Here is a 22,799-nt window from a genome sequence, read left to right as displayed (position 1 = left end):
TAACATCTTTCCAGACCTCACCACCATTCTCAACAATGATAGGATACCTATTTTTGATGAGTTATTGGCTAGATGCACTCAAGAGGAAACAAGGATGATGGAGAAAGATAAATCGTCCAATGGAAATGAATCTACTACTTTCTTTGCACATGCGAAGAGGAAGAATGGTGCTAGTCCAAGGAGACAGAGTCAAGGATCTAAGAAGGAATTCAAAGAAGAGGTAAAGGAAGATGCTACAATTGCAACAGGTTCGGTCACTATGCTAAAGATGGTCCTAACAAGAAAAATCCTCTAAGAGATGACGACAACAACAACAATTGAAAAACAATGGAAATCAAAGGAACAACAGGTATAAAAACAAAGGAAATAGGAATGTTCTTGCTGCTTGAGAAGGAAATAATCGACCTTCCGAGAGGACACGAAATGCCAGGTATGATGAAAGTAATGTTGTAGAAAAACAAAATGAATTCTATCTTATTTCTTCTCTATCTATTACCTCTCCTCCATATACTTTTGATCATTGGTTAATTGATAGTGGAGCCTCAAGGCATTTCACTGGATACAAGAAAGGCCTCTCAAATTTAGTTGAGAAGAAAACTAATCTAAAGATTATACTTGGAGATAATGCCACCTACCCCGTGAAAGGGATAAGAACTGTCACTCTTCACTTGAATTATGGTCAAACCATAACTCAAGAACTTGGTGTCTATTTTTTGCAATGGAAGCCATAGGCTTCAAGGTAACATTCATTGATGGAAAGGTGTGTATATGGCAGAGAAACCCTAAAGATGGTTTTACTCTTGGATTTAGGGTTGATAGTCTCTATCAAGTTGGTGGAAGTCCTTTGGGAGCTTTGGCAAGTGATACTTCTCTTCAAAGTGAAATACGGCACCAGAGATTTGCCCACTTACATTATAAAGCCTTACCTGTGTGAAAATTTCTAACACAAAATTCTACTGCAGTAACTGATTTATTTCTCCTACTTATTCTCCACAATAAGTTATTTACAAACCCCTTCAGTAAACATTAAAAGAAATTCTACTGCAATTATCACATAATAGCATAGAGAAAATAACAGTGATATAAAAGCACAAGAATCAATCACATCAACACAGTTATTTTTGGACAATTGTCCCCGGAAAAACCCAATGCGGGAAAATTAGTGTAGCGGATGAGGGTTTATTTATTAATCTTCAGCAACAATCTCTTTACAAAGAAGGATTCTACAAAATACTGAGATACTTCTGAGAGAACACCTGTGACAATTTTTCTCCTCCTCCTGGAGAAGTTCTGACACCCTGGAGACCCTCTACCCTCCTTGGGGTCACTTTTGCATCACTTCTGTGTTAGCCTGCGTGAGGATTGTTTCTCCAGTTGTGCTATGTCACTGATCTTCCCTCTGCGTTGTCTCTCAGATGCTTTGCGTCACCTCTTTCTCAGTCTCTAACTCATGCTGATACCCTCCTCTTCCTTCACCCTGCTACTCTTCCTCTGAAATCAAACTTCTTCTCCTTGAGAATCGATTTCCATCGAGTTACTGAGTATTTGCCTAGTGTATCTCCAAATGACTCTCAAGTCTTCTCTTATACTTTTCCTGTTGATGAATCAACAACCAAGATTAAGTCCTTAATCAATGGCTAAGATTAAAACAGACTTGATCCTCGTCTCTTAGAAGCTTCTCACCCATATCTTTATTAATACCCATTAATATTTTTATTTTCCTAAGTTTAGACTTAGGAACCCCATTAAAAATATTAATTATTTTAATAACTCATCATCCGGGTGGAATTTCTCCAAACGATTTCTGGGTCTTGGAGATCTCATGAATATTAGCCCCTCCACAAAATTTCAGAGCTAGATTACATCCAGTGCTACCCAAAATCAACAACCCAAAGTAAGGAAGATGGTCACGGGTATGGTCGAGTTTAACATGAATCGTGAATGAGTCTGTCATGGATTTGTAGCTAGGAAACATACAGAGGGATCATTCCCTTCTAGTGAAAGCAAGACAACTGATATTCTTCAATTGATCCATTCTGACCTGTCTGGTGCCTTGCCCGTAATCTCATTAGGAGGATACACATATTATGCAATTTTTGTGGATGACTTCTCACGCAAAACATGGATTTATTTCTTGAAGAAAAAGGATGAAGTGTTCAAATGGTTCCGTTCTTTCAAAGCATTGGTGGAAAATCAAACAGGGCAGAAGATCAAAATGTTAAGGACTGACAATAGAACCAAATATGAATCAAATGAATTCAATGACTTTTGCAGGGATGCTGGCATTAAGAGGGAGACAATTGTTCCATACACTCCTGAGAAAAATGGTGTTGCTGAAAGGAAGAATCAAACAACATGGAAGCCACCCGTGCCATGATCTATGATCAAGGGCTACCGAAATTCTTATAGGGAAAAGTTGCCAACACTGCTATATATGTTCAAAATAGGAGCCATCATCAAGCCTTGGATTTCAAAACGCCCGAGGAAGTCTTCTCTAGTAAGAAACCTGATGTTTCTCATTTTAGAATCTTTGGTTGTCCTGTATATTTTCATGTGCCTAAAAAGAAAATAAACAAATTAGAAGCTTTTGGGAAGAAAGGTATATTCGTTAGGCATATTGTTAAAATTGGCAACTAGATCCAAACTCCATGTGGGTCACCTCATTTATGGCAGCTGATATTTTTCTTGGATTCCTCTCATCGAAAGGTGTAGGATTGATCTAACGATCATCCGATTCCGAAATGTATTCATGGAGATATGAATTTATTTGTATTTCTTAACAATTTGTCAAGGTCGGCCAGCGAACAAAACTGTGTTTCACACCCCCAACTTATCCTCCACGATTGATATAAAAGGAGACCTTGTGGCATTATTCCACTCATCTCAACACACATCTTCTCTCTCTCCTACGCATTAGAAGAGCATCTCTCTCTCACACGTGTGGCTGAAAGGAGGACACAAATTTCTGTTTTTAGGGCAGCATTGACCTGGGGTTGACCGTGGAGCAGCAGGGTTGTATTTTGCATGCATTGACTAGCGAAGAGGAGGTTTGACTGCATTTTTGGGTTGGTCAACCTCTCCTATGCTAGCCGCATTGCTGGGCAGCCAAACATTGACCTGTTTGACCACTGATTTGACCAGCGTTGACTAGTTAGGACTGACTACAGAATTGTTGATGCGTTGACCGCCATTTGACCACCTTTCGTTGACTGTTTTGGGCTGCTTATTGTTGTTGTTGGAGGCTGAGTTCTCCAAGGTTGACTTGAGGTCATTTGGGAGCTGTTTGACCATCTTTGACTTTGTTGATTAGGGTCTTATTGCTGCTGTTGTAAAATCACAGAGTTATGATATTGTACTATCTCTCTATCTGCTAAAATATTGAAGAATATAGAAGTATTGATCAAAGGGTTTCCCCGCATTGGGGTTTTTCCCTGAATGGTGCCACATCTTGTGTCTCTTGTCTTGGATTGTCTTTTGTTGTTTACATTTATGTTCTATCTACATTTTACTATCATGTTGATGTGATGACAATACTCGAAATTAATATTGGGTTAATAAGAAGATTTGAAGTAAATTTCTCTTAAGCATAGAACATACCATAATTTAACATGCTATCAGAGCTAAGGTGAAGAAAAAGCCCAAACAAGAGCAAGAGAAATCACCGAAGACAGTTGGAAAAATCAAAAAGGCTTCATGGGTTCCTCATCACACTTCCCGACCGAAGACAAGCTCTGTGAGAAGTCTGACTATCACAGATGGAAGATGTCTCTTGATCTGACATTGGAAGAGCAAGAAGTGTTGGACTATGTGGGGCAGAATTTTGGAGCCTCCATCAAATGCACCGGCCACTACAAGGAACAAATACACTAAGGGTGAAGTCAAAGTAAAGAAGATCATCCGAGACTCAATTGACAAGTGCCTAGTGGCCTACATTTCCGAGTTGAACACCTCCAAGGAGATCTACGATAGATTGGTAAGCTTGTTAAAGTTAGCGATGCAAATCAAGTTTTGTTCTTCAAAAATAAGTTGAAGGATATTAAGAAGGGCAAGGACGAAGATATTCAATTCTACTTCTTAAGGATCACTGAGATCAAGAATGATCTCCTATCGATTGGAGAAGTCATTCCTGACAGGGAACTAACTATCACTACCCTTGGAGGACTCCCATCCGAATGGTATATATTTAGAACCACTCTTCTCAACAATGATCGAATTCTAGGATTTGAAGAATTGATGTCGAGATGCATTCAAGAAGAGACAAGGATGGTGGAGCAAGAAATGCCTTCAAGCAAAGGCAACCCCACTGCTTTCTCCTCTCATGCCAAAAGGAGAAATAATTTTGGGTCTAAAGGTCACTTCAAAGGAAAGACCGGATCGAAGGGTGGAAGGAAGGGAAGATGCTTCGTTTGCAATAAATTTGGCCACTATGCGAGGGAGTGTCCAAATAGAAAGGACACATCACATGATGATGATCAAAATCACTCCAAGGGCAACTCCAACCACAATCAAAGGAATGGCAGGTTCAATGGCAAAGGAAAGAGGAATGCGGGAAATCAAGGAAGTGGTCAACCCTCCAAGAAAGCAAGGAACTCCAAGTATGAATCAAATGTTGTTAACAATAAGCAAGATGAGTATTATCTGATATCGGCCCTCTCCACTACCTCTCCTCCGGACTCGTTGGGCAATTGGCTTATTGATAGTGGTGCCTCAAGGCACTTCACTGGCTACAAGGAAGCTCTCTCTAATCTGATAGAGAAGGAGACAAACTTGGAGATTATTCTTGGAGACAATTCCACCTATCCCGTAAAGGTTGTAGGAAATGTTACTCTTCAATTAAATCAGGGTAACACAATTCATTTGCAAGAGGTCCTATATGTATCTGATCTCAAGAAGAACCTAGTGTCCATTTCGGCAATGGAAGACAAAGGCTACAGGGTGGCCTTCATCAATGGCAAGGTACGTGTGGAAAAAGAATTTTAAAGATGCTTTCACTCTTGGGTTTCGGGTTGACTCTTTATATCAAGTTGGAGGAAGTTTGTTGGGAGTCATGTCTTGCGACACATCTCTACAGTCTGAACTATGGCACCGGAGGTTTGCCCACCTTCATTATAAGGCTCTACCCGATGTGAGACAGATGATGACATGGATGCCCAGGTTCAAAGTAGAGCATAAAGGTGTATGTCCCGGATGTGCTGAAGGAAATCTCAAAAGGGTAGCATTACCCTCAAGCCATAGCAAGACCTCCGACATTTTGCAGTTGGTTCACTCTGACATATCTGGTATGATGCCCGTGAACTCGTTGGGAGCAAGACCTCTGACATTTTGCAGTTGGTTCACTCTGACATATCTGGTATGATGCCCGTGAACTTGTTGGGAGGATATCTATATTATCTCACTTTTACAGATGATTATTCTCGCAAGACTTGGATATACTTCTTGAAAAAGAAGGATGAAGTGTTCTCTTGGTTCCGTCACTTCAAAGCCTTGATCGAGAATCAAACCGAGAAGAGTATCAAGATTTTAAGGACTGTCAATGGGAACGAGTATGAATCCAATGAGTTCCATGAATTTTGCAAAGAAGTTGGCATCAAGAGGTAGACCACAACACCATCCACTCCTAAGCAGAATGGTGTGGCGGAAAGGAAAAATCGTACGATTGTGGGAGCCATTCGTGCCATGCTCCATGATCCAAGGCTTCCGAAGTTTTTATGGGCCAAAGCTGCGAATACTGACGTATATGTTCAAAACCAATGCCCTCATCAAGCATTGGATTCCAAGACTGCCAAAGAGATGTTCACTAGTAAGAAACCTGATGTCTCTCATTTTCGAATCTTTGGAAGTCCTGTATATTTTCATGTGCCGAAAGAGAAAAGAAGCAAATTGGGTGCATCTAGAAAGAAGGGAATCTTTGTGGGCTATAACGAAACTTCTGAGGGCTATAGAATCTATGTGGCTGGTCAAAGGGAATTCAAAATAAGTCATGATGTCACCTTTGATGAAGATATGGCTCTTAGCAAGGTCGGAGATGATAAGCCTCTCATACTGGGGTTGTATGTTGATGACCTCTTTCTGCCAGGTGCAGACCCTCTCATTCACAAATGTAAGAGGGAGTTGGCTTCCGAATTTGGAATGAAGAACCTAAGATTGATGCACTATTTCCTAGGGTTGGAGGTCTGACAAAAGCCAGGACAAATTTTCCTATCTCAAGGAAAATACGTGGTGAAGATATTGGAGAGATTTGGTATGGTAGACTACAAGCCTGTGACTACCCCGATGGAACTTAACTTCAAGAAGTTATGCAGTAATGTTGCCGGCGCTGTTTTGGGAAATGCTTCTGAGTATCATCAACTCATAGGAGCATTGATGTTCTTGGTGAACTCCCGCCATGATATATGTTTTGCAGTGAACACGTTGAGCCAATATATGGTTGAGCCTCATCACTCACATTGGATTGGTGCCAAGAATGTACTGAGATATCTCCGGGGCAAAATCACTCATGGATTGAGATACACTACCAAAGATGTGAGGCTGCATGGTTATTTCGATGCTGATTGGGTAGGCATTGTGGTGGACCGAAAAAGCACTTTTGAGTGTTGTTTCTCTTTGGGTTCTGCTTCAATATCCTGGATGACCAGGAAGCAAAAGTCGGTAGCTTTGAGCACCGCTAAGACAGAGTACATTGCGGCGAGTATGGCCTCCTGTGAGGCTGTCTGGTTGAGGAAGCTCTTCAATGAGCTGTTTGGACCAGTGTTGCACACATCGCGATCGGGATTTAATCGGCGCCGGGAAAAAAGCGGAAAAAATCGTTAAAATCGGGAAAAAATCGGAAAAAAGCGGGAAAAAATCGTTTGGCACAAAAATATTCATTTTTTTTCAATTTTTTTAATATCTAAACCATCTACAACATAAAATAAATACATTGACACATAAATATGATAAAAAAACTAATATATAAGATGTTTAATATCATTTCTAGCGCTAAAATCACACATAACATTGAATCATGTCCTGAATAGTAAGTCCTGAGTCCCAAGTCCAACTCAGCCTCAAAATATCAACAAAAAATATGATAATGTATCTCATCATGTCATAATGTCATATACAATAAAATGAAAGTCTAATCCTATTGATTTCCTCTGCCCCTCTTGCGAGAAAATGGCACAACTTTCTCTTTCCCTCTAGATGTAGAAGCTGGTGCCTGTGGTGGTGGAAATGGCAATGGAGTCTGACGTGCTCTAGAAGCTGAAGAACTAGTAGTAGCAGCTACAGGAGGCTGAGGTGGACGGAGACCACGTCCTCTACTGGTGGTAGTGGTAGCCCGGGTAGCCCGGGTAGGCGGTGTCACCTCCTCCTCCTGCTCCTCCAACTCCTCCTCCTCCTGCTCCTGCTCCTGCTCCTCCTCCTCCTCCTCCTCCTGCACTAACCAATCCTCAGTGGGATCCATGAGAGGCCTCTCGGTCTCAACCCTCCATTCAGCAGTGGTGTCAATCCCATCCAATGAGATGGCTTCCGTATCAGGTGTCTTCTCTAGTTGTTTCACCCACAATCGAAGATTGTAGTAGACATAGACCATGTCATTAAGTCTATGGGACTCCAACCTGTACAAAGTTCATGAAATAATAAATTAATAATTAATAATTAATATTATAAAAAAAATATTGTTTAAAACTTTAATGAATTCAAAAATTTATTTGGAAATTTGCAATATTTTAAATGTTTAAGTGTTAACCTATTGCGCTTCTTGTTGTGTATTTTTTCAAATACACTCCAATTGCGCTCACATCCCGAGGAGCTGCATGTTTGGCTGAGGATGCGTACGGCAAGATTTTGCAAAAGGGGTACTCTGCCACCATACATCTTCCACCATGCGTCTACAACAAAATTACAAATAAAATTTTAAATAAACATAAGAAAAAAATGGAATTTGAAGAAACAATGAAATTTGAAACAAAGTTACAAAGTACATACTACAAACTAAAAAATACCTGGCATTTTAACCGTCCTATCAATGACAGCCATCTCAAAGCCAAATGTGCCACCTGACAACTTATATTGCTCAATTTGTCTAGAGATCTCCATACGTTCTTCTGGAGATCTCACCATCTTCTGGACACAGGTTAATAATCCTTCCACGACCTCAACATCAAAATTAAACCCACATGCATAAGAAAATGCAGGGTTCAGGAAAAGCCCAGCAGCATGAATGGGACGATGGAGTGTGTTGTTCCATCGCTCATCAATGACGTTCCATAGAAGGAGTTGTCTCTGGAACCCATCATCTCCCTTGTCATCATAGTAGGACCGAATGGCTTCTTTGGCCCTGTCCATGGCTTCATACAAATAGCCCATTGCAGGCTTCTCACCATCAACCAACCGAAGAACCTTTACCAAAGGTTCTGTAACAGCGCACACCTCCTGCACTCCCGCCCAGAAGTCTTCCTGGTATGAAACTAGTCTGCAGACGGCCTCTCCTTCTGGTTTGCGGCTCATTGACGAAGCACGCCACTCCTCTGAAAGAAACATTCTCTTCAAATCCCACATAGAATTCAAGAGGGATTGAAGAGATATGAAACTCGTCGCAAACCGTGTAATGGCGGGGAGCACCAACTCTTTGTTGTTGGTGCATTTTCTCATCAAGCTAAGCACAGATGTGTGATTGTAAATAAATTTTGTGATGCTTTTTGATGAGTCAACCTCTTTGACAAAGGGAATTTTCCCAATGTCCTCTAACATCAAATCAATACAATGGGCAGCACAAGGTGTCCAAAATAAAGCAGGATGCCTGTCCATAAGCATTCTACCAGCAGCAACATAATTTGCAGCATTGTCCGTTATGACTTGGACAACATTTTCTGCACCCACCTCCAAAATAAACACATCCAGCAAATCACATAAAGTTCTTGCATCTTTGATTTGATGAGTTGCATCAACAGATTTGATAAACATAGTCCCCTTGGGACAACTAACGAAGAAGTTTATAAGGGTTCTCCCCTTTTGGTCAGTCCAACCATCTGACATAACAGTGCATCCTGTTTGTGCCCATGATGCCCTAAAATCCTCCAATCTTTGGGTGCAGTCACGCTTTTCATCTTGAAGAAGCCGGCCTCTGAAATCATGAAGAGAAGGGAGTTTGTACCCCGGGCCAACACTGGCAATAGCATCAACAGTAGGTTGGAAAAATGGATTATTCCTTATAATGCTGAAAGGAATATCACTCCAGAGGAGAAATTTTGTCATCAACTTGTCAGCTTTTTCTTTTTCAGTTCTTTTTAGCATTGAACCAATAGTTGGTTGTGAACCAGGTGTGGTTCGAGGAACAAAATATGATGATGCAGCTACCGGATTGACTGACGCTGCAGTAGAACCAGTGCCACTTGGCCCACTTCCTTCAGCTGACCTTTTTAGTTGCCTTTTGAGTTCTTCTTTGGCCTCTCTAGTGTGCTCTAATTCTCCCAATGCTCTCATGGCTTTTTGGATAATTTCAGCATTTGTCTTTAGACAGGGCCCCACATCACGTCCAGGGATTTGTGCAAGGTGGAACTTCAACCTGTACACCCCCCCGAATATTTCCTTTCCACACAACTTGCAATACAAGTTTTGTCTATCATTCGGAGTTTTAGGGTCACCATATTCCCAGAAAGGATCCAATTTCCTTGGCATGTTTGTTTTTGAATTTTGAATTTGCAAACCTATGGAAAAATAAGGATTAGGAAATAGGAATTTAGGATTACATAAATGATAATACAAAATTACAAATTACAATTTAGCATTTGCAAAATTACAAGCTAATTATTTCCAAAATCCCAATTTCTAAACCCAAGTTACCCAACCAAATGCCAAAAAACAATGAAAATTCAAAAAAAATAAACAATGTTTAAAAAAAATGAGAAAATAAAAATAAAAAATTGGTTCTCATAGTCATAACAAATTACCCATCCCAAATCAATGAAAAATTTCAAAAAATTCTTTAAAAACAATGAAAACCAAAGTTTTTATAGAAGCAAAACCAAAAAAAATTAATCTACATACCTCTTTTATGGACAAATTGGTGATCTTGGCTTGGATTCCTCTTAAAAACGCTTCGATTCGCTCCCAAATCCGACGGAAACCCTTCAGCTCCTCTCCCTCACCTCTTCTCCTCCTCCTCCGCGCGGCGACAGCACAATGAATTAAAAAAAAATCGAATTTGCCATATAAAACCCCGCTGCCCGCGCCCTCCACGATTTTTTCACTAAAAATCGCGATTTTTTCGAAAAAATCGCGATATTTTCAAAAACTCGCGATTTTTTCGATAAAAATCGTTATAAAAAAAAGTGGCGATTTTTACGCATAAAAATCGCGATTTGATCGGGTAAATGAAAAAATCGCGCTTTTCCGATAAAATCGCGATTTTAACAACACTGGTTTGGACATACGCTGGATACTACCGTGATCCTCTGCGACAACCAAAGTGGGATTCGTTTATCAGAGAATCCTGTATTTCATGATTACTCCAAGGCTCAAGCACATCAATATCAAGTACCACTTTATCCGGATATGGTACAAGAAGGAGAAATAAGACTCTATCATATTAGGACTGATGAGCAGGTCCCGACATTCTGACGAAGCCCGTGGGAAACGTCAAATTCTTGACTTTCCGAGAACGAATAGGAGTCGTGGAGAGACCCTCATGATATGAGGGTCCTGTATGATGCATACATTGACCTCTGGGAGCTTCGGGGGGCTTGGGGTACTTCTTGGGGCGACAAGCGACCATAGGGTGACTCACCCTCCCCTAGTGGTGCGCTATGTACAGGGTGAATAATTCAGCCTTCCCCTATGATACCACATGGTGACATGTAGGCAGGATGAGTGGTTCATCCTTCTCCTGCCGAGACATCCTACCCATGTAGTCTGGGACTTATTGGAAGTACCTCTCATCTGGCCAATGAAAAGAGAAATGAGGATAGGGACCATAGTAGTACCGATGGACGCATCGTGTATCTATCGTACTCCCTATGTTAGGATGACATTGATCCGGGATCAATTGGAACTGACTTCGGGTCAATAAGAGTGATTTAACTCTCTCTTTTGGAACTGACTTCGAATCAGTAAGAGTGGTATGAGACACTCTCTTTATTTGGAACTGATTTCGGATCAGTAAGAGTGCTATTAGACACTCTCTTTTATCTGGGACTGACTTTAGGTCAATAGAGAATGGTATGACACATTCTCGATCATTTCTTCTTCTTCATAGTTCAGCAGAGCAGAGCAGTGCAAGGCAATGCATTTGATGGCAGAGATAGTACCAACAAACAAATGGATTAGCAGATGGAGTTCTCCCTAGTTGAGAGGGAGTGTTAAAATTGGCAACTAGGGCCAAACTCCATGTAGGTCACCTCATGTATGGCAACTGATATTTTTCTTGGATTCCTCTCATAGAGAGGTGTAGGATTGATCTAACGATCATCCGATTCCGACATGTATTCATGGAGATATGAATTTATTTATATTTCTTGACAATTTGTCAAGGTCGGCCAGCAAACAAAACAGTGTTTCACACCCCCAACTTATCCTCCACGATTCATATAAAAGGAGGAGACCTTGTGGCATTATTCCACTCATCTCACAACACATCTTCTCTCTCTCCTACGCATTAGAAGAGCATCTCTCTCTCACACGTGTGGCTGAAAGGAGGACGCAGATTTCTGTTTTTAGGGCAGCGTTGACCTGGGGTTGACCGTGGAGCAGCAGGGCTAATTTTTGCATGCGTTGACCAGCGAAGAGGAGGTTTGACCGCATTTTTGGGTTGGGCAACCTCTCCTAGGCTAGCCGCATTGTTGGGCAGCCAAATGTTAACCTGTCTGACCACTGATTTGACCAGCGTTGACTAGTTAGGACTGACTGCAAAATCGTTGATGTGTTGACTACTGTTTGACAACCTTTCGTTGATTGTTTTGGGTTGCTTATTGTTGCTGTTGGAGGCTGAGTTCCTCGAGGTTGACTTGAGGTCATTTGGGAGTTGTTTGACAAGCTTTGACTTTGCTGGTTAGGGTCTTATTATTGCTGTTGTAAAATCACAGATTTGTGATATTGTACTATCTCTCTCTCTCTGCTAAATAATTGAAGAATATAGAAGAATTGATCAAAGGGCTTCCCCGCATTGGGCTTTGTCTCTGGCTGGTGCCACATCTTATGTCTCTTGTCTTGGCTTGTCTTCTGTTGTTTACATTTATGTTCTACCTGCATTTTACTATCATGTTGATGTGATTGCAATAGTGGAAATTAATATTGGGCTAATAAGAAGATTTGAAGCAAATTGCTCTTAAGCATAGAACATACCATAATTTAACACATATAGAATATATGTACCTGGTCAAAGGGATGTGGAAGTAAGCAGAGATGTTACCTTTGATGAAGACACTTCCCTCGGGAAAGCCAGCGATCTCCCCATCTCAAGAAAGGACGATAATGATGCTGAAAATGAAGAAGAACCTATGACAGATGAGCCTATGCCCGATGTCGATGGTCCATTGGATCCTCTTGATCCACCTCCTGGTGATCCCTCTACCTTAAGGAAAAGGCCACTACTGCTCAAGTATAGACTTCAAGATGTCGAAAAGTGTACTACTTTAAGAGGGAAATTTCACGAAAGTAAGAAGCCTAACAGGTATCAAGGGTACTTGGTTGCCATGAGTACTATTATTAAAGTCGAACCTTGCATGTTCGAAGAAGCTCTAAAACACCAGGTATGGAAAAATGCGATGAATGAGGAATACGAATCAATCATGATGAATGATGTCTAGGAAGTGGTTCCTAGTCCCAAGGACAAGTCTGTGGTCACTTCTAAATGGATCAACAAGATAAAACATGGCGCTGATGGAAGTGCTAAAAAATATAAGGCAAGGTTCATGGCTCGTGGTGTCTCTCAAAAGGAAGGAGTGGAAATATTTGCACTAGTTGCTCGATATACCACTACTCGATCTATAATTGTTCTTGTTGCCAATTAAGGATGGAGCCTACATCAAATGGACGTCAAGACTGCTTTCTTGCATGTTTCACTTAAGGAGGAAGTCTACTTGGAGCAACCGCATGGGTTTGAAGTACAAGATCGAAGGTCTCGTGTATGCAATTTGAAGAAAGCCCACTATGGGATAATTGATAGCTATCTTATGAAGTTGGGATTTACAAGGAACTATGTTGATCTAAACCTATACTTCAAGGTTGAAAAGGACATGCCACTTATTTTGGTCCTTTATGTTGATGATCTCTTTCAAACTAACACAGACTCTCTCATTTATCAAAGCAAGAGGGAGTTGACTTTCGAATTCAAGATGAAGGATTTAGGACCGATGCATTACTTCCTAGGCTTGGAGGTCTGGCAAAAGTCAGGCAAGATTTTCCTTTCTCAAGGGAAATACATTGTGAAGTTGTTAGAAAGATGTGGGATGGTGGAATGCAAGTTTGTGTCTACTCCGATGGAAGTGAACTTCAACAAGCTATGTGGAAGTGTTGTTGGTCTCAAATTGGCAAATCCTTCTGAATATAAACAACTTGTGGGGGCCCTGATGTTCTTGGTAAACTCCCAACCAGACATATGCTTCGTTGTAAATACTTTGAGTCAATTTATGGTTGAGCCTCATCACGTACATTGGGTTGTTGCAAAGAATCTCTTAAGATATCTCTGTGGCACTATCAACTATGCACTGAGATACACTTCTGGGAATTTGAGGCTACATGGATATTCTGATGTTGACTGGGCTGGCAGTGTGGTGGATAGAAAGAGCATGTTAGGATGTTGCTTCTCTTTGCGCTCTGCTTCAATTTCTTGGATGAGGAAGAAGCAAAAATCGGTTGCTCTAAGCAACGCTGAGGCCAAATATATTGCATCTACTATGGCCTGTTGTGAAGCTATTTGTTTGAGGAAGCTCTTCAGTGAGCTATTTGAGCATGTGTTGGATACCACTGTTATCTATTGCGACAATCAAAGTGCGATTCACCTCTCAAAGAATCTCGTCTTCCACAACCGCTCCAAGCATATTGATATCAGGTACCACTTTATCCGAGATATGGTACAACGGGGAGCAATAAGGCTCCAACACATCAGGACTGATGAACAAGTTGCTGACATCCTCACGAAGCTCATGGGGAAGGTAAAATTCTTAGTCTTCCGACAGAGACTTGGAGTCGTCGAGGGACCTGTTATCACTCAGGTTGTTCCCAAAAGTTGTAAGAAAGGGAATACGGCCGAGGTAACCACAGACCAATCTTTTAGATACATATTCTAGCCAATCTGCATCCAGAGAGGGCTCTCTCTTTATAGTTTAGCTTTGCTTTGAGATATATTAGGCTAGCTATGAAGTACAAAGGTTTTGTTTTGAGTTTTGGTTGGAGGAATGGAGATTCAATAGAACAGTGAGGTAAAACTAAAGAGTTTCAGTCCATTGGGTATGATGGAGTCAAAGAAGGATAGCTTCCTGGATTAGGTTTCTTAACAGAGGAGGTATTACAGAGCAAGGTACTCAAATATGGAACAATTTATAGGCTGGAATCAGAGGGAATGGAGTCAATTGGGTGAAGGGCAATTAAGAACCCTTCATCATATTTGACAGAGAGAAAATGGATGATTACTGTTAAGGAGCAATTAAGAGTTCCTTAGCAAATATTCAAGATGAGAGAATCAGGGGAAACAGGAGCAATTAAGAATTCACTGTTTATTCTAATTCTGAAGAAAACATAGAAAACAACAAAGATTGAAGGCAGAGTGCAGTCAAGCAAATTCTGAATTATTCTTTTTCTTTATTATTGAGATCATGAAACATAGATGATATAATAAAAATAGAAACTGTAAAACACAAGTTAGAAGGGATTTATTGATCCATAAGATGATTCAAGAATTCTGTAACATGGTCCTTAGCGTCAATTCCTCATTCAGTAATCCAGACAAAAATGGTTCCAACAGCCTTTTATTCCAGAAAACTTCAGTATTACCGTCAGAAACTATGAACACCCACCAACCCTAAAATACTTCGTCTGGGGGGTATTTGTACAAAAATATCAAATATCTTACAAAATATCTGATAGAAATAATATCTAGTGATGGTTAATGCGTTTTTACAAAGATTGAGACAGACAGTCTCGAAAACAGGGGAACAATAAATTGATGTTGTGCTGGTTGTTCCATCTTTATGAGATGTACCGGAGGTAGGTGCTGCGAGTCGACAGCCGTCCTCCACTGATACTCTGTGTTGATTGCTCCGTCCTACGTCGGAGGTTCTTCAACTCTGATGTGATGCGCTTTGGCCCGCATGACTCTGATTCATTTCTGTTCTCCGCATTATAGTAGATGGTCCAAAATTTTCAACTTGACCAAAGATACCAAAGATAAGTTTACAGAATCTCTAACATACTTTGCCACTGCGGTCGTGGTAATTTATGTCTCTGAAGTTTCCTCAAAGTTTCGTCAGTCTCTGTGTATCTGAAGAAATTAGGTGGGATGGTGAACAGATGCTCTACCTCGTGCTCAATGTAGAATAAATTTTTCAGGCTGTCGTATAGGGCTTGGCCAGATGGAAGTGCCTTCTCTCCTGAAGTACTTGATGATGTATTAACTTGATCAGCAGCATATTTATTCAACTTGTGCGTGCAATCTACATGTCTCATCAGACGATCATTACTCCCCAAAGGACTTGGCAGACCTTTTTTATGCAAGACTGTAAACTTTTCTGTGAAAAAATCAATCTCCACCTGCATGTCCTGGCATCTCCTTTCCAAATTTTGCATCAGAGTTCTCATGGTTAGAACTCTCTTGATTTCTAGAATGGTGCCTATTCTGTCCCTGATTTCCAGTGCCTCCAGTTCTTCACTGGTCTTGGTGTTCAAAAAATGTATTAGTGGTTAGCTTGTTCAGGCATCTGTCCCAATAAAGCCCTTGCCTTTTGAATCTCCACTTGGGCCGCTCTTACTAGGTCAATCTGCTCATAAATGACTTGGATAGATCTCCATACATTACAAAGGGATTGATTGATGTTGGTCCACAAAATTCCTCTGATTTCTGCCAGAGGTTTATCCAGAGATAGATCCTTTTCTAATGCTCTCACTTTGTTCTCCAATGTTTTGACCTCCCTTGTTTTCTCTACCACATTCACTTTGGATTTATCATAATTCTTTTCCACCTTTGCCAATTGCTTTTTGACCACTTTCAATTCTGATACTTGCAGCTTTAATTCTTCCATGGCTTTTATCAGCTGTTCTGTACTCATAGTAGTACTGCTGCCTGGTGCTGTTGATGTTGTTGTTGCTAAGGTACCTGTGATGATCTCTGTTGTTGATGCCGGGACAATGGGAGGCAATGCTGTTATAAGTGTGGAGGGGGCAGTAGTGACTATTGGGACTACTTCAGGTGGCTGGGAGGTCGACTCTCCCTGGATTTCTTGTAGAGCTTTCTCCAATGCTTGCTTTGTCTCACTCAATCTCTCATTCAGTCTCATGAGCAGGTCCATCATGTCCTCTTCAGATTTCTGTTGTACAACTTCTGCAGTCTGTGGATGCATAGGAGACAGTTTCAGCTGTTTTCTGAGGGCAACAATGTCCTCTTCTTTCTTCTTCATCAGTGCCTTTATGCCTTTGGCATCTTTGGGATCATGTCCCAGTTCAATGATAATCTCCTCCAAAGACTTTATCCTATTGTCCTTAGCAAGAGAAGAGGCTTTTTCAAAATCTAGTTGAGCAGAAGTATTATTCAAGGAGTTTTGTAATTTATGAGCTAACATAGCTTTATCAGTGAGTGTGGAGTATACCATCTCTCCAGTCTGTTTATGAAGCTCAATCTGGTCCATTGGATGAATATCCTTGGCCAAGACCTCCAGATTTGTCCTAATGTACTCAGCTACTGATTGTGGTTGCTGCACCTTGGGTTTGAAATAACTCAAGATCATTTTGCCTTCCTTAATGTCATAGGCAGACATCAACCTTTGCTGGTTTGTGGGGGCCATCTTAAGATACTGGTTATAAATCTGCAGTCTTAGTGGGTCGTTTCTAGCCTTTATCTCTTTGAACGTCCTTTTGATGTCAGAGGCCTGCTTACTTGGTGGCCTAGTGGATAAAATTTGCACACTATGTTTCCTTTCTAGCTCCTGTCTGTGTGAGCTAGTTGATGTCTCTATCACTGGGGAAGTCTGCTGGCTGGTTACCCTCTCACCTCTTAGACTGTCAGTGGTTTCTTCAATAATTTCATCCTCAGATAGAGGATTCAATCTTTGCCTCTTTGCACCCGGCTGTTCTGCAGGTCCACTGATAGGTGTGGCCTCTTCTCTATCTCTTTTCTTGCCTTTTTCCTCATTCAGAGGAGTCTGTAATGCAGGAATCTCTGCTGCTTTGGTTTGGACCGGGGAAATTTGCCCCTGCTGATCAGTGATTGTTTGCTGCTCCATGTCTACCACTTCCTTGCCCTTAGAAGACCCTGTAACTGGTGTGTTGGCTTCTTGTACAGGCTGCTGTGAAGTTCCAGCAGAGGATGTACCAACTCCTGTTTGCTGAGGCAGTTTGAAAGATACCTGTCCAAAAGAGTCCAAGTCAAGGGTCTTTTCAAGATCTTTCATAGCTTGTTCCATATTTTCTTGTTCAGTAATTTCTTCTATTAATGTATCCTCTACCCACTCATCTTGATTAGCAAACTGTTCAATTTCAAGGATCCTATGATGTATATAAGTCGATAGCCTGTTTCTTACTTTTCTGTCACTTATAAAGCTATTTGGGTCATATGGTACCCACCAGAAACTTTTCTTCAATTTAAGGTCTTCCCCTAATATCTTATCAGCATCTTCCCATGCCTCCCTCTTATGGATGATAAAAGGGCCTAACTGGTTTTTTATTCTCAGCTGAGCCTTTTTCTTTGCATTGCAAAAGTGGGTTAAATCTGCATTGATAAGCTGCCTGAAATACTCCAGTGCAAATAGTCTCATGGGCACATATTTGGGCAGCTTGAAAGGGCACAGTTCACAGCCATATATTCTGATTTCCGTATGATTTTGGTAGAGGTACCAGTCACCTATCTTGTATTGTCTGGAAAGCTGTAAAATCTTCTTTATATCACCAGAGAGCCTAGGAGGAGGAGCTCCTATCAATAGAGTGGAGGTTGGATGCACAAACAAGTCAATGAATTCACAATAGGTATAAGGGGATTCACAAACATTGTGGAAGACCGAGGTCCAAAAGATCACAGACCTCCGCTCTCCTTTGGAATCCAATTTCCTAATGGGAAATGAAAAGCTGTCTGGCTGATAATATAGCAGAAGGTGGTATATGAATGAGGTGTACTTGAAGACTCCTTCTCTATCCAGATTTATGAATTGCTCATTGATTTTATTGGCAATGAAAGAGGCATAATCATATTTGACAACAGGGGGTTGTCCTGGAGTAAACATTGACAACATAACTAAGATGGTCTCATCAACAAATTCACTGGTTTTGAATCCCAAGATAAAGGATATCATGTCAAGAATAAGCCTGCCAGTTTTAGTGAACCAGAAATGCACATAGGGAGGTGGGCCTTGGGGCTAGCAATTTGGTTTCATGAATAATTGAGCAATCCAGGTTATTTCTGAATTGGGCAATTGAGAGCCTTGCTCAAGCAAAAATCCCATGGAAAGAGGAGCAAGGGGCTGAGTGGGATGGAAGTGTAACATCTCATTGATAGATTCAGCAGTTATGTAAAAGAGAACAGTTTGGGATGGGTTCATAACTGTTTTACTGACAGGGTCATAGTTGGCACAGCATTGGTGAATAATATCTGGGAACACATTGACTGAGAGAAAGTAATACCTGGGAATATTAGATTCCCATATTCCATAGATATCAGAGCTGCTCAGATGACTATTCCTAATTCGGCAAAATGCCTGGAGATGGTTCATATCACCAGATAACTCTTTTATTTGAAAATCTCTGTCAACCAAGGGTAACCAATCCAGGTCTTTATGAGGCGCATTGAGGGGTGCCACGTTCAGGGCTATGGGAGCTTCCATGTTTGGTTCTTGTGTTTTCAAACTGGAGGTCGGGCTTCTGTAGGAAAATGGTCTTAAACAGCGGTTCTGGTGTTCTCGTATGGCAACTGTGGACTGTTTTCAGCTTGAATTTGGCTCTTTTAGGTAAAATTCCCAGAGGAAAATCGAAATTACAGGGTAATTGGTCGAATGGATAAATACCTGGCTTTAGGAGACGAATTGTGCAATTGCAGGTTGAAATGACTGATGGCAGAGCGCGTCGTTGTGGTTTCTCTGGCAGGGTGGCGGATTGTACGCTCGCGCAATCAACCGGACGTAATTTGCATGGAACACTGCTCGCAGGGAAAAATGACGAACATGACCTTTTCTTGTGTTTTTAACTTTTTAGTGAAATTTTGGTTTGGCGGGGTTTTTTGGCATTTATTGCATGGCTAACGTCACGGCGATGTGACCTTTTGTCGTGAAGCGGAGGGTGGTAAGTGGTTTCCCCCCGCACCACTCTTAGGGTCAAGCGGTTTAGGGCAGGGAGGCAATGAGCAAGGCGGGAGGTCGACACGCATCCCAGGTACGGGCGCAATACCACCCTTTCCCCGGGCGGTAAACTTCGGCGGCGGATGGGGTCGCAATATAGATCTCAGCCATCGGATGCGAGGGCCGAGATCTAGCGATGGACGAGTTATGAATAAAGCGAAGGTTTAATGTGTAGGGGCCCATCCACTAACCACGTTTTTTAATCGTATCGTGTGTAATATTATTGGTTGTCGGGGTTGGTTTAAGTTGTTAATTAACCAAATGTTAATTAACTCTTGGGGTTTGCACGACGGGTTAGGTTATTTAAAGGTTTCAAATAAACCCTTAAATCCCGAATTACATAATGATATGGTTTATAATTAAACCGGGGTGGGATATTAGAATATAGGGGTTTTTAGTATATTAATAATATATGGGAAAGGGGAATTTATACAAGGGATTTATATAATAAGGTTATTGGTTAATATGAATATGATTGAAAGCAAGCGCTAAGTCTAATGTTAAGAAACTTAGGCTAAGGGAATGAAAAGGGTTTTACACAAGAAATGTGGCTTTGTGCCTAAGTAAAAATGTGGTTTTATTTAGGCCTTTTATGAAATGAGATGGAGTAATTTAAGAGGGATATTAAGCAGATCTCAATATCTATGGGGGAAGATTAGTAAGTGATTTGGGAAAGATGAAGGGGAGTCAATCATGCTTCTGCCATGGTACCTGTGATAGAAGTAAGATTTAATCATTCTGAGAGACAAAACTTATCACAAGTTTCTTTCTGCAACACCAAAACTGCCTACCCAGCCTAGTTTGCCTAACATTTTTTCTTCTCTTTCTTTGGGTGCACTTAGACTGGCAAACCCTTTTTTAGCTTTTCTTTTCTTTACATGATAAGCCTATCTAAATCTGCACTTATAACATCCAAGGGCTCAGATTTAACAGTTAAGCTCCTTTGCTTCTCTACCTAACTATTTATCTGCCAAGATTAAACATTTTGAACAGATTTTATTCTCTATTTCTAAAACAGGAAAATTGAAACATGAACTGGCCAAGATTGAGTTGTTTGGCCATTCATCAACTACAGCATAAAGTTCAACAAACTGCACATGATACTTTACTTACAGAAAATGAAATAGTAGTGGCACTTGGACTTGCACACTTTCCTAGTCTTTATATTTGGGGTTCATTTCTTTTCTTTTTCTGACCATCTTATTCTTTTTACCCTTTGATTTTTCTCTTAGGGTATATCCTCTTTATATTTTTTAATTTTCTGATTTTTTGACAATATGGAAAACCTTTGCATCAGGAGAAGGTATGAACATATTGGAGAGCTCATTAATGTCAATCATAAAATATGACACCTATTGGTATAGGAGCATAGCAGGACCCTCCCATGAGAGTCTCGCTTGAGTTGGACATTGAGCTCTAGGAGCTCCTGTGGACCTAGGGTACTATTTGTGACCATAGGGTGAGTGGTTCACCTTCCCCAATGATACCCCATGATGATATATGTGATCATAGGGTGAGTGGTTCACCTTCCCCTATGACTGATGATTTATGCATAGGATGAGTGGTTCATCTTCTCTATGGCATATGAGAAATATGAGTGGTTCACCTTCTCCTATGGATGTCCCAGCATGCATCCTACCCTTGCAGTCTGGGACTCTTGGGAAGTACCTTTCATTTGGCCAATGAGTTGGGAAAAGTGATTAGGGACCATAGCACTACAGATGGACGCATCGTGTACTGTCATACTCCCTATGTCTAGAATGCATGGTGTTCAACAACTTGATCTCTCATAATCAAGTCTAATCTGGGTTCTACCCCTGGTTATGTGGACTGACTTTTGTTAGTGGAGACTGGTAAGGTCTTGTGACTCACTCCCAGTCGATCCTTCTTATTATCTATATTTTCTTATTATCTATATCAATCTTCAGTAGAGACGAGATGAGATGTAGAGAAAGTACATGATGATCCAGATGGCATGATGATGGATGGATATCGGTAGGTGGAATTCTCCCTAGTCGAGAGGGAGTGTTAAGGTTGGCAACTAGGGATCAATTCTGTAATGTTCCTAAACATGAATATAAGTGATATACAAAGCATGCAAACAATCCAGCAATCAGAAAAATGAAATATACATTAAGCACCCATGGAAACACTGGAAATAGAGAACTGCTGAGGCATTTTATTACTTCTTCAGGAGAAAATACAATAGTAAAATAGAATGGTGCACCTGGGCTTGTCTCAATGGACAAGCATGACAAAAACCACGAGAGAAAATGTTGAACTGGAGGCTGCTACAACTACTGCACCAAATTGAACCGCGCTACCCCAGAAAACTGTTATGTTTGCTGACTTCGAAATGCTGGAATCACTACTTCCCATGCTTAGAAAATTATGAGATTTCAGCTCCTTGCTCCTTTGCCTAAACCCAGAAAAATCCGTGAAGGAATTGGCCAAATGTTGACCTCAGATTTTGGCCCAAATTCCCCTTAGCTCCTCTAGTTGTTGCCTCAGTTGGGACCCTTGTTTGACCCCTTAGATCTGCCCAGAAAATTCTATAAAATTAGGAGTGTGATCCTTATCCAAAACCTAGAAAAACTCATAAAAGAATTTGGTTGGTTTAGACTTCTGAAATTCGACCCCCTTGGAGCCCAGCTTCAGCTACAACTGTCAAACTCGACCTACTGGAATCTGCCTGTAAATCCTCCTGGAAATGGACCCAAAGTGCTGGGCTGACCTCTGCTATCAAGCCCCTGACTTCCCGAATGGGCTTCCGGCCTATGGCACCTATTCCTTAGCTCCACGAGATTGCTGAACTGGCCCTCTTCATTGTCCCCTAGCCCAGTAATTCGAACTGCTGGGACGCTGGCTCCGAAACTCACAAGAAAGGTTGGCCCTTTGTTGCTCTCCCAATCCTCTAACTCTCCCAACAAATGCTTGGTCACTGATAGCTCCAAACACCCCCTGCATATTCTCCAGCTAGCCAGAAATACACACTCCCTATTGTGGCTGAATGGTAGTGCTGTAACACACTTCCGGAACTCTTGAAATACTTATGGAACTTCCTCCCTAGGGCAGGCACGAATGGTCCCTCGAAGTAGAGGTTGAATCTCCCGCTTGAGAGATTCGTGGCTAAACAGTCAGTTGACTCAACTAAACAACAGAGTGAATAGTCAAGTAATTTTGATTGCAAGGTGTAAGAATGAATCCAAAATGAGAGTTTCTCCCTCCTTATAACTCCTTGGGCCTCCCTAGCCTCATGTGGGCCCCTCCATCCACCTATTCGACTTT

The 22,799-nt window shown here is 41.2% G+C and overlaps 2 protein-coding genes across 5 annotated transcripts in view; both read right to left on the bottom strand.

Moving 5' to 3' along the window:
- Positions 1-22,799, bottom strand: part of LOC149250454 (SH2 domain-containing protein A-like) — a 241,259-nt gene that overhangs the window by 87,132 nt on the left and 131,328 nt on the right. The window lies entirely within an intron of this gene.
- On the bottom strand, positions 7,409-8,540 carry LOC149250455 (uncharacterized). Its single transcript, XM_089456441.1, has 2 exons — positions 7,730-8,540; positions 7,409-7,598 (listed from the first exon to the last, which is right to left on the bottom strand). Exon 1 carries the CDS (start codon positions 8,521-8,523, stop codon positions 7,975-7,977), a length of 549 nt encoding a protein of 182 aa, XP_089312567.1. The 5' UTR covers positions 8,524-8,540; the 3' UTR covers positions 7,409-7,598; positions 7,730-7,974.

The sequence above is a fragment of the Pinus tabuliformis genome, chromosome 7, assembly GCF_031772625.1.
Source record: "Pinus tabuliformis cultivar Carrire ecotype Pingquan chromosome 7, CPIR1, whole genome shotgun sequence".
Classification (NCBI taxonomy): domain Eukaryota; kingdom Viridiplantae; phylum Streptophyta; class Pinopsida; order Pinales; family Pinaceae; genus Pinus; species Pinus tabuliformis.
Note: the sequence above shows the minus strand (reverse complement) of the source record. Positions and strands in the feature narration are given on the sequence as shown.

Excerpts from the sequence above, each read along its gene's own strand:
- LOC149250455 (XM_089456441.1), bottom strand. The coding sequence starts at position 8,523 with ATGTTTCTTTCAGAGGAGTGGCGTGCTTCGTCAATGAGCCGCAAACCA.